Below are 9,836 nucleotides of genomic sequence, written 5' to 3' on the forward strand. Positions count from 1 at the left end.
TTGCCATAGATTTGTTTAAAGGAAATAGAAGCATTTTGAAAACCATTTACATATTATAAAAAATATAAAGAAATATAAACAATCTATTTATTTGTATTTGATTAGATTATTTTAGACTTGAAAGTTAATATAAGTTATTATATTTGTGCATTCTATATTACGTAAATATATGACCATGTGTTTTAATAAGTTTGACCCGTAGAAAAATTTACTAAAATATGGAGACGTCATCTAAATTGTTATCGTTTTCATTGGTTGGAAATAGATTTATATAAATGAATTAAAAAAAAAGAAGATAAATTCATATTCAGATTAATAAAAAATATGTTAAAAACAAATTATATTATTTCAATGAAAAAGCAAAAATATGTACAAATATTCCTAATATACATGTAGTTCATTTATATGATATACATTAAATACGGATAAAATGTGAATTGAGATAAAGATTTTATATTTTTTTTTTTCCACTGGAAAAATCCGTAATTTTCATTATATGGAAAATTACATATTGTAGATGCTTTACGCATATGCTGAGGTCACTATTCACAGTCTATCTTTTAGTTACAAAAAGGATTCTGAACATAACCATCTAATCAGATGTACCTCGCAGGGCAATCTGCTGGTGCTATATATACCAACTATATACAAAGCCTTTTGGCTTTACCTTACTGTTTCAAAAAAATACATATTGCTTTGGTGATTACAAAATATATTTCTGTCAAAAAACCATGATATTCTTCAGATAATTTATTGTCCGGGTGCATTCTGATAACTCGGATCTATGTATGGTCGGTGGTAGTACTTGAACTCCTGTTGGCCTTGTACCTCTGTGATCTCCCATACTCCTCTGTCCATCAGCGCGGCCTCCTTGGATAGTTTGTCAGCACTTTCGTTATGTTCCCTGTAGATATGTGAACATGTGATGTCGTTAAAAGCTGCTTTGAGTTCAAATACTTCGTTTAATATAATGCTGAGTGTGTGAATGTGACAATCAGATATGCCGTTGAACCAATTTATGATGATTTTTGAGTCCCCGTAAATGTTTATGCAAGTGCAATGATGACCCAATGCAAAATGTAGTAAATGACGAAGTGTGATGAGTTCGGCAAAATTGTTCGTTCCAATTCCCAGTCCCGCTTTCACTTTGTAGTAATGATGCTCGTTTTTGTGTATGATAAATCCCCCTCCACAGCCCTGCCTGTTTGCGGCCCCATCAAAGAAAGCCCATGGAGTGTTTCGATCAATTCGGGGAGGAGGATGAGGGTGGCGCAGCTTAGGGGGCGGGGGATCTGGTAGTTCTCTGAATGCCGCAACAATTCCTGCCTCCATCATTGGCCAGTGTACAGGATTGTCATAAAAAATGATGCGATTTCTCGCTTTCCATATATGCCAGCTTACTAGAATTGGGAGATTGATGATTTTCGATCCTTTGTGCCGCGATTCCCATCCAGTCCAAGCCTCTGTCAGGTCTGTACCTTCCCAATTTCCAGAGTATGAAATGGTGTTTTTAAGAGATGTCCACAGTTCTTGTATCTTCCTGCAACGCATAAAAAGGTGCTCTGTGGATTCGGTAGCTCCTTTGCATAGCACGCACCAGGTTGGTCCATATTGTGCTCTGTGCGTTAGGTATTCGCCTGTAGGGACTTTGTTCCTCAGGATACACCAGAAGAAGAGTTTTGATCGCGGAGTTGCAGTGAGTTTCCATATACTATGCCACCAGTTCGAGATGACCTCAGGTTTTTTGTGGCTAATAAGAAAGATGTAGCCCGCCTTTGGAGAGTAAATTCCACTATCAGCCTGGTTCCATATCAGTTCATCCAGCCCCTCTATGATTCTGATGTGAGATTCAATCAGGGCCTCTCTGTAAATCTGCCATTCCTGATGCCATCTTTGTGGGAGATTTAATTGATGTGCTGTCCTCCAGGCCTGATGGAAAATGTCTGAGTTTTCTCTGTCTGCAATTTGGGCAATTACTTTGATATCTCGTGCGAGTAGATGTCCAACCAAATCTTGAGACAGAATATGTCTTCCTCCGCTGCCCGTCCATGGGTCGATTCCGATCCTAGCCAGGGTGCCATCTCTGATTTTCCAAACCAAGTTGTCTCTGATCATGGGCAGTGAGAATAGTAATGCTTTCCATATAGATGATATCCCAGCACAGTTCCAATTAGGTAGTCTGACCCATTCCATTATGCCAAGGGGCCATATATATTTGTGGTATGAGAGACGGGTCCATAAGCTCTGGCTAGTTAGCAATGCCCAGCTCATTTTCGCTGCCAATGCTTGTGCAAAAAGTGGAAGATCTTTTAGTCCCCATCCTCCCCACTTTTTTGGGAGTGCTATCTTCGGCCATCCGATCCAGGCAAAGATACGTTTGTCTTGATTTCCTGCCCAGAGATATCTGTTACATAATTGCTGTAGGCGAGCCAGAATGTGTCTTGGAATCCATGCGAGAGCCATCCAGAACACCGGAGTAGCTTCCAGCACGGATTTTATGAGTACTAATCGTCCTGCCCTGGATAGGTATCTATGACTCCAACAGGATAGTCTTTTTTCCAATTTTGATACCAGCCAGACCCAGTCTGCAATCTTCTGGCAAGTGGGCTTTAACCAGAAGCCCAGATACTTTAGACCCCTGTCCAATGGATGAATGATGTAAGGGAAAGCCTGTCGAGCTGTTTGAGATTCATTGACCGAGGTGCGGGCCAGAGTTATAGTAGATTTTCCTTGATTAACAATCATGCCTGTGGCCTGTGAGAAGAGTTGTAGTATGCGGGCAAGTGTCAATGTGTCTCTGATGCTACCATCCAATAGGATGAGTACATCATCCACGAACAGTAGGTGCGTGAGGAAGCATTCATCCGTGATCTTAAGGCCTCTGAGAGAACCTTCCCTTTTTGCTGAATTGATTAGTCGACTCAGTCCTTCCATGACCAATAGGAATAGAAGAGGTGATAGGGGCAGCCCTGACGAAGCCCCCTTTCAGAGTGAAAAAAAGGGGAAGCCGAGCCATTAATCAGGATGCTGAACGAGGGAGTAGAGATGCAAGCCATGATCCAGTTTATGAGAGGAAGAGGGAAGCCCAGATGAATAAGGAGCATCTTAATGTATAGCCAGCTGACTCGGTCGAAAGCTTTTGATAGGTCAATTTTCAGGAGGATGCATTTAAGGTGTTTGGACCAGATGGAGTGAAGGGCTTCCTGGGCGGATCCTATGGCTTCATGAATTTGTCTATCTTCCAGGAAAGCAAATTGCTGAGGAGCAATGTGTTTTGAAAGAATGGGTTTGAGTCTGTTAGCAATGATCTTAGAAATAATCTTGTATAGAACATTACACAGTGAAATGGGTCGAAAATCATCAAAGGAGGATGGGGAGTCAGATTTGGGGATGAGGGCAATGAAAGTAGAGTTTATCGCATGATATAAGCACCCAGATGTTCTACTTTCCTCTACCACCCTGAGAAGGTCCTGTCCCAGCAGGTCAAAGAAAGCTAAGTAGAATTCGATAGTCCAGCCGTCCGGCCCAGGACTCTTGTCCTTCTTGAACCATTTGAGTGTGCTTTCCAGTTCCTCCATAGTGACCGGGGCCAAAAGGTCAGTCGAGTCCTCCTCGGTTACAAATCTAGGGAAGTGAGTGGCCACATTAATGATCTCTGCCAAATTTGGACCTGGTGGATCTCTGCCAAATTTGGACCTGGTGGACTTCTGTACAATCTTCTAAAGTGAGATGTTCCAAGCTGGGAGAGCTTGTTGAAAGAGTCTGCAAGGCCTCCTTCGGGTAGGGGGAGATTCCATATAGTGTTTGCCACTTTCCTTCCCTTTGCGTAGTTGTGAAAGAACCTTGAGTTTTCATCCCCAACTTTCAGCCAAATAGCTCTGCTACGCAGTCTGATGGATTCCTCCCTTTGTCGAAGAATATTAGTCCTCTGGTTTTCCAACTCAATCAGTCGAGACTTGTCTTCGCCCGAGATAAATCCTAAGTTCCGATCGTCTAGTAGAGAGCTTAACTCTTCTTCAACAAGTGAGAGCTGAGCGGTTTCCTTGGTGAACTTCTCCTTGGCCCAATTAATGACTATATGCTTCAGCTCAGTTAGGTTTTTACAAAATCCCTTGGCCAGTGAAGCCTCTCTGTCAATGGGGTGTGCCATCCAGTACTCTGTGACCAATTTCATGAAGTCTTGGTCCTGAAGCCAGCTGTGATTGAATTTGAAGGGGGCTTTTGGCTTATGATGAGGGCCGAAGATCTCTAATAAAATTGGGGAGTGATCTGATATACCCCCCGATCCAACCCATTGTTTATAGAGATGTAAATGATGAAGCAGGGGGCCTTTTAGCAGGAATCTGTCCAGCCTGCGCGCCAAGGCAGCTGCTCCCACCCTTCTGTTCCTCCATGTAGGCATGGGTTTCTGCATGGGGATATCAATAAAGTTTGTCTGTTCCAGAGTATTTCGCATGAACTCTGTTATGGTATCCATCTGTGCCATAGAACCCCATGATTCACGGAACCCCAGAGAAAAATTTAGGTCTCCCCCCAGAATAGTGTGGTCAGGTGCCAATAATGTGAGATTAAGGAGCCGCCTCCAAAAGGGCTCCCTTTGGTGGCAGGGGCCATATACATTCACAATTCGAAAGGCTTGACCAAGTTCTGCAGAGAAAATGTCCATTCCCATGAATCCATGTCCTCCCCAGGATGAATCGACCCTGATAGATTTAGGGTTATAACCGAGCGCCAGTCCCCCAGATCGACCAGTGGCATCCATTGCCAAGAACTTCCATCTTGTCGCCAGTGAGAGTAAGGATTGTGTGATTGCCTCGGCCGAGCCTAGAGTCTCTTGGAGGAGAATAATGTCAGGCTGTTCCACCTCAAATAGTCTCCTGAGGGCTAGTTTCTTGGGGGCACTAGCCAGGCCCCGACAGTTGAATGATAAGCATTTCATGGGGGACCACTCCGGGGGGTTAAGGTTGCTCTAAGGACCCCATCAATTGTGGATTGTCGACCAGATGCGACCTCCGCCCCAGCCCGCCTGATAGCTTTGGAAAGATCAGATTTTCTGCCTCTGGAGGTCAGAGGTCCCAGTCCCAAGGGGACAATACCCAGACCGACCTGAGGTCCGGAGGTGACCGAAAGGTGAGTACGAGGACGAAGAGAGTAAGGGTGGGAGGTAGACTTTCTGGTTGATGACAGCGAGGAGGTAGAGGAAGAGGGCGGCAAGGTAGGAGGGGCAGTGGAGGCACACAAAGGAGGTGGTGAGATAGTGCAGTGAGCCATGGTGCAAGATGCAATTGAAGTAACGAAAGCAGAGGAGATACCAAGAGATAAGGAGGAAGAGTTTAGAGTAGTACCCGAGGCCTGTGCGGCTGCAGCTGCGGCCCGAGCCCTAGTCATAGGAGGCGAAGACGAGCCTAGCCCCTTCGACCCTGCCTTCACTGGTGAGCCCTGTGCTGATGTGTTCCCCTGCGGTGGGCGAAGGATGACCGGAGATGCGCCTCTAGATGGAGTGGGAGTGATCTTTGGGGAATCCTCCGGACTTTTGTTCAGCGGGCAGTCCTTGAATAGGTGTCCCACTTGATGACAACGGTTGCATCTGAACGGTACGCCTTCGTAATCGAGAATTTGGGTCCTGCTGTATTTTCCCCATTGCAGAGTGATCTTTTCCTCCAATCCCTCACGCGTATCCAAATGAACCAGCACGCGAGCTAGGGTTCGCTTCTTAGATTCTTCATACGTGCGATCATGATCCAGATACGTGCCCAATGCGTTACCAATCCTTATGAGTGCTTCCTCACTCCAATACTGTAGTGGCAGTCCAGGCAAACGCACCCACAGGGGTCCTGCACCAATCTGTTCGCGCTCTGGGTCAAAGAGGGGACTCCACCTCTTTAGCAGAACTGGTGCCATTTCAATGTGCCAGTATTTTGCCAGTACTAAATCCGTATAGACCTCCTTCGCGAAATGGAGGGAGAACCACCCTCGGGGGAGAACATGTACCTCCGGAAGTTCTTTGAGCAGGGCTCCCCAGATTTCCTTTACCCATTGCGTCAGTCGGCTTGCTGAATAGGCACGTCCCCGCACATGTCCTACCAAGACCGTTCTAGCCATGGTCACAGCTTCCCCTAAAGCTGATGGGTCTCCGAAGGAGATAGTGATATCTTTGGTCGTCGCTCTGATACACCTGGATTTCCTCTTCTTTGTGCGAGGCGCCGACGGGTGATCGACAAAGGGGTTTTTTACACCTTCAGGGGGGATGGGTTTCGAGGGTTTGACATTTACAGCCGGGGTACCAAAACATCCAGAGGGTCGAATCCCAGATTCCGGTAGGGTTTGAGATCCCTTCACCGGGGTGTCCACCGATGAAGTCGGGAGATCAGAGGGCAAGGGAGGGGGCTGATCGAAAGACAGAATATGAGGGGAAAAGGTAGAGAGAAGCTGAGCCGTACCAGGAGATAGCGGTGGGGCTTCAAGGCCAGGCGTCGATGCAGGAGGGTGGGCAGAGTCGAAATGGTTGATGAACGGATTTGGGAGTGCGACCACCGGCGAAGTGTCGAGAGAAAACGGTTCCGTAACAGTCAGGGGGGCGGTAACCGGCGCAGCAAAATTAGGGTTACCAAATATAATATGGTCCTCCAATGGATCCTCGGAATAATCCACGAGATCCACCTCCATGTGACCCTCCATGACAGCCAGCAGTTGAGGTAAACAACGACGGATGTTAGACGGCGCGTGATCGACTCCGTTGATCCGTTACAGTGAAACGGCAGGCCGGTAACAGCGACCGACTGCAGCACTTCAGCAAACCCTAACTTTCTTACCCTAGGCCCGCGCGCTCCTGTAGCTCTATTCGTTCTCCTTCTTCAGTTACTAGAGTCTCCTTTGCATTTGTCCTTTAAGGGGGAGCCTCCATTTCTAGCTCCTCGTCACTTAGCACTTTCGTAAGATCTACAATCATTATACTGGAAGCTTATTATTTTTGTTGAAGATTTGAAAGGATCCTATTTGTCTGAAGGTATTACCTGTGGCTATAGATAACAAAATTGAATTCTTTCTTGATGACCTGTGGCTCCTTGATCTTCACCATTTCTTCGCACCCTTAGATAGTCTTCTTCACATGGATTGATACCGAATTGATATTGTGATTGTGTGTTCGAATCAGATAAAGATTTTATATTATAAGCAAATATATACATATACATTTTAAGGAAAACAATTCGATATATCTTTTTTTTTCTTTGAAATATTTAGATGGAGGTTAGTTTAATCACTAGCCACAATAATGCCACAATAATATTTGGTAATTTGGTGAGACTTAGTTGAACTTAAACCTTAATTAGATTAAAATTGAAGACCTAATAACAAACTTTACCTTGAAATAATAATTTGAACATATTAAGGTAACAACTTTCCAAAACTTATAAACGTGATTCTTTTTTGGAGGTCATGAGTTCGAATCTAGAGAGGAGTAGGTGTATGTACACCTACATAGTTAAGTAGTCAAATCATTACACAAAGGGGATCTCATTGTCCCACAAACTAAAAAGTCTTATACATCAATTTGATATGTGATTAATCTGATACCTTAAAATTATATTTTTATACACAAACAACATACATTCTTACGTTTGTCCCTTCCATACTATGAAAAATAATTGATTTAAAATCATGTATATTATATAGTGAGGATATAACTCATAATCTAAGGTGTACTAATTTTACCATTAAATTACATGATTTACAATAATAAATGAATACATTTTACAAATATTATGCATCATTGTTATCTTATTAAACAATAACTTTATTTTATATTAACAATCATATTAATTAAATTAATAAAACAGTGTAATCCATAATTTACACAATAGCTTCATAGATAACAAATAAACTTCATAAACTTCAAAAATATCTAACTACCTTTATTTTTACTCATAATATTTAAAAATAACTAAATTTTAGCTTATTATACAACATGGTATTACCATTCAATTTTGCTTTGATCAAAAAATTCTGCCACTTATCCATAGTTTAACATTGAGAATTCGCTTTTTCTTATTTTTTTTTTGCAAGGTGATTAGTTAAAGTCTTATTATACTATAGGCTCTTTAGTAACTTCCATGTTTTAGTTACTAATTTATTTATTTATTTTATTCATTTTTCTATTATTTCCATTTTCATGAATTTTAATTTCTTCTCTTTATTTTCAATTTAAGATACCTTATTATTATATTAAAAACATATTTCAATAAATTTAATTATTAAAAAAATATTAATTAAAAATAAAATACATAAATATATATAAAAAATAAAAAATAAAAAATATATTAAAGTGTATATATGTTAATATAAACAATATTAATTAATCATATTCTTAATTTTTGATGATGACATTTAACAATATAATATTTTATTAATTGTTTTAATTTTGTGATAAATTTTTTATATTTATTATTTTTTAATTTAATTTAACTATATTTAAATTAAATAGGAGATATACTACTCGCTACTATATAATCCCTATTTTAATATCATAAGCAATACATTGTACACTATATCCACAAAAAAATATATCATAAAAACACCATATCCTCAAAAAAAATATATCGTAAAGACACCATATCCACAAAGAAAATCTCATACAAAAAAATATAGTAAGTAATCTCATAAGCAATACATTGTACACTATATCCACAAAAAAATATATCGTAAAAACACCATATCCACAAAAAAATATATAGTAAAGACACCATATCCACAAAGAAAATCTCATACAAAAAAATATAGTAAGTAATACATTGGACACCATATCCACAAAGAAAATATCATAAGGAATACATTTTACACAACGTTAACACTTTAAAATGAACATTTTGTAATAATTACAATCGTTTCATGATGCCTCATCATAAAAATGAAAATGAAATTTTAACATCCATGAGACTAGATATAGTCTATGAGATCACTAGCTTTCTCTGCTTTTTGCCTTTTGCAACTCAATCCTCTTATTATTCAAATTAATGATGAAATGAGCTGATCCAACCTTCTAAGAGTGCCCTCACTGAAAAGACAATGCCAAGAAACTGATGTTAACATACTATTGTAACTGTATTTGAAAGTATCACATTCCAAAATGAAATATTTTTCCGATTCCACTGTCTCACAAGCAAAAAAATACACAACCCGTTATTTCCAAACTTTTAAATACTTATACAAGTTAATTCCTAATTAAACAATAAAAATCTTTACTCTTCATATATCGAATAAACGAAGTATAAAGTAATTTGAATTGTTCGTTGGAGTTAAATTTTGCAATATCCTGGATATCGGTATTCAAAGGGTTTTAGATTTGAAAGCTCCGAGGTTCAGCCTTCTCTATTTACTACATAATGACAGTAGAGTGTAGTTTGCATTGTTAGCTGTGGTTCAGTTTTGCAATATCCTCCATATCGATATTTAAAGGGTTTTAAGATTTGAATGCCTCGAGGGAATTGAAGGGTTAAACTTTGAATGGACATTTGACATAACGCTGGGAGAATGAAGATAACAACAATGGTCATGACTCATTCTTCCTCTCCACCGCCACTAGCAATATTAAGTCCAGGGCGGTCACCTTTATCGCATAGACATTCTCTGCAAAGCGTTCGGTGGACATGGAGATGGTGGCCGTGTTCTCTGCAAGCTCGCTACGTTACTCAATTTCAAGTTGCAGCTTCTCGGCGCAACAGACCACTTTCTTCCTCAAAAACCAAGGTATCTTTTACAATTTCTTCTTAGTTTCCCTGGAGGCCCAATGCATTCAATGGAACATTTCCTTTCTCTTGTTTTTTCGTAGAGATAAATGC

At 40.6% G+C, this 9,836-nt stretch overlaps 3 protein-coding genes across 6 annotated transcripts in view; 1 reads left to right on the forward strand and 2 right to left on the reverse strand.

Annotated features, from left to right (window-relative positions):
- Nucleotides 1–703: 703 nt before the first annotated feature.
- Nucleotides 704–2,934, reverse strand: LOC149143917 (uncharacterized). Its single transcript, XM_089451978.1, has 2 exons — nt 958–2,934; nt 704–718 (listed from the first exon to the last, which is right to left on the reverse strand). Exons 1-2 carry the CDS (start codon nt 2,932–2,934, stop codon nt 704–706), a joined length of 1,992 nt encoding a protein of 663 aa, XP_089308104.1.
- A 682-nt stretch (nt 2,935–3,616) lies between these two features.
- LOC149143918 (uncharacterized) lies at nt 3,617–4,762 on the reverse strand. Its single transcript, XM_089451979.1, has one exon. The coding sequence runs from the start codon at nt 4,760–4,762 to the stop codon at nt 3,617–3,619; it is 1,146 nt and encodes a 381-aa protein (XP_089308105.1).
- Nucleotides 4,763–9,300: 4,538 nt separating this feature from the next.
- Nucleotides 9,301–9,836, forward strand: part of LOC149143919 (protein OVEREXPRESSOR OF CATIONIC PEROXIDASE 3-like) — a 130,827-nt gene continuing 130,291 nt past the window's right edge. For 3 of the 4 annotated variants that reach the window (XR_016264223.1, XR_016264224.1, XM_089447485.1), the window contains exon 1: nt 9,301–9,744. Coding sequence is in view for 2 of the 4 variants with exons in the window: in XM_089447485.1 (XP_089303611.1) it covers nt 9,529–9,744 (216 nt within the window). In the remaining 2 variants the exon portion in view is untranslated. The remainder of the gene's footprint in view (nt 9,745–9,836) is intronic. The other variant, XM_089447484.1, reaches the window with a different exon arrangement.

The sequence above is a fragment of the Pinus tabuliformis genome, chromosome X, assembly GCF_031772625.1.
Source record: "Pinus tabuliformis cultivar Carrire ecotype Pingquan chromosome X, CPIR1, whole genome shotgun sequence".
NCBI classification, from domain to species: domain Eukaryota; kingdom Viridiplantae; phylum Streptophyta; class Pinopsida; order Pinales; family Pinaceae; genus Pinus; species Pinus tabuliformis.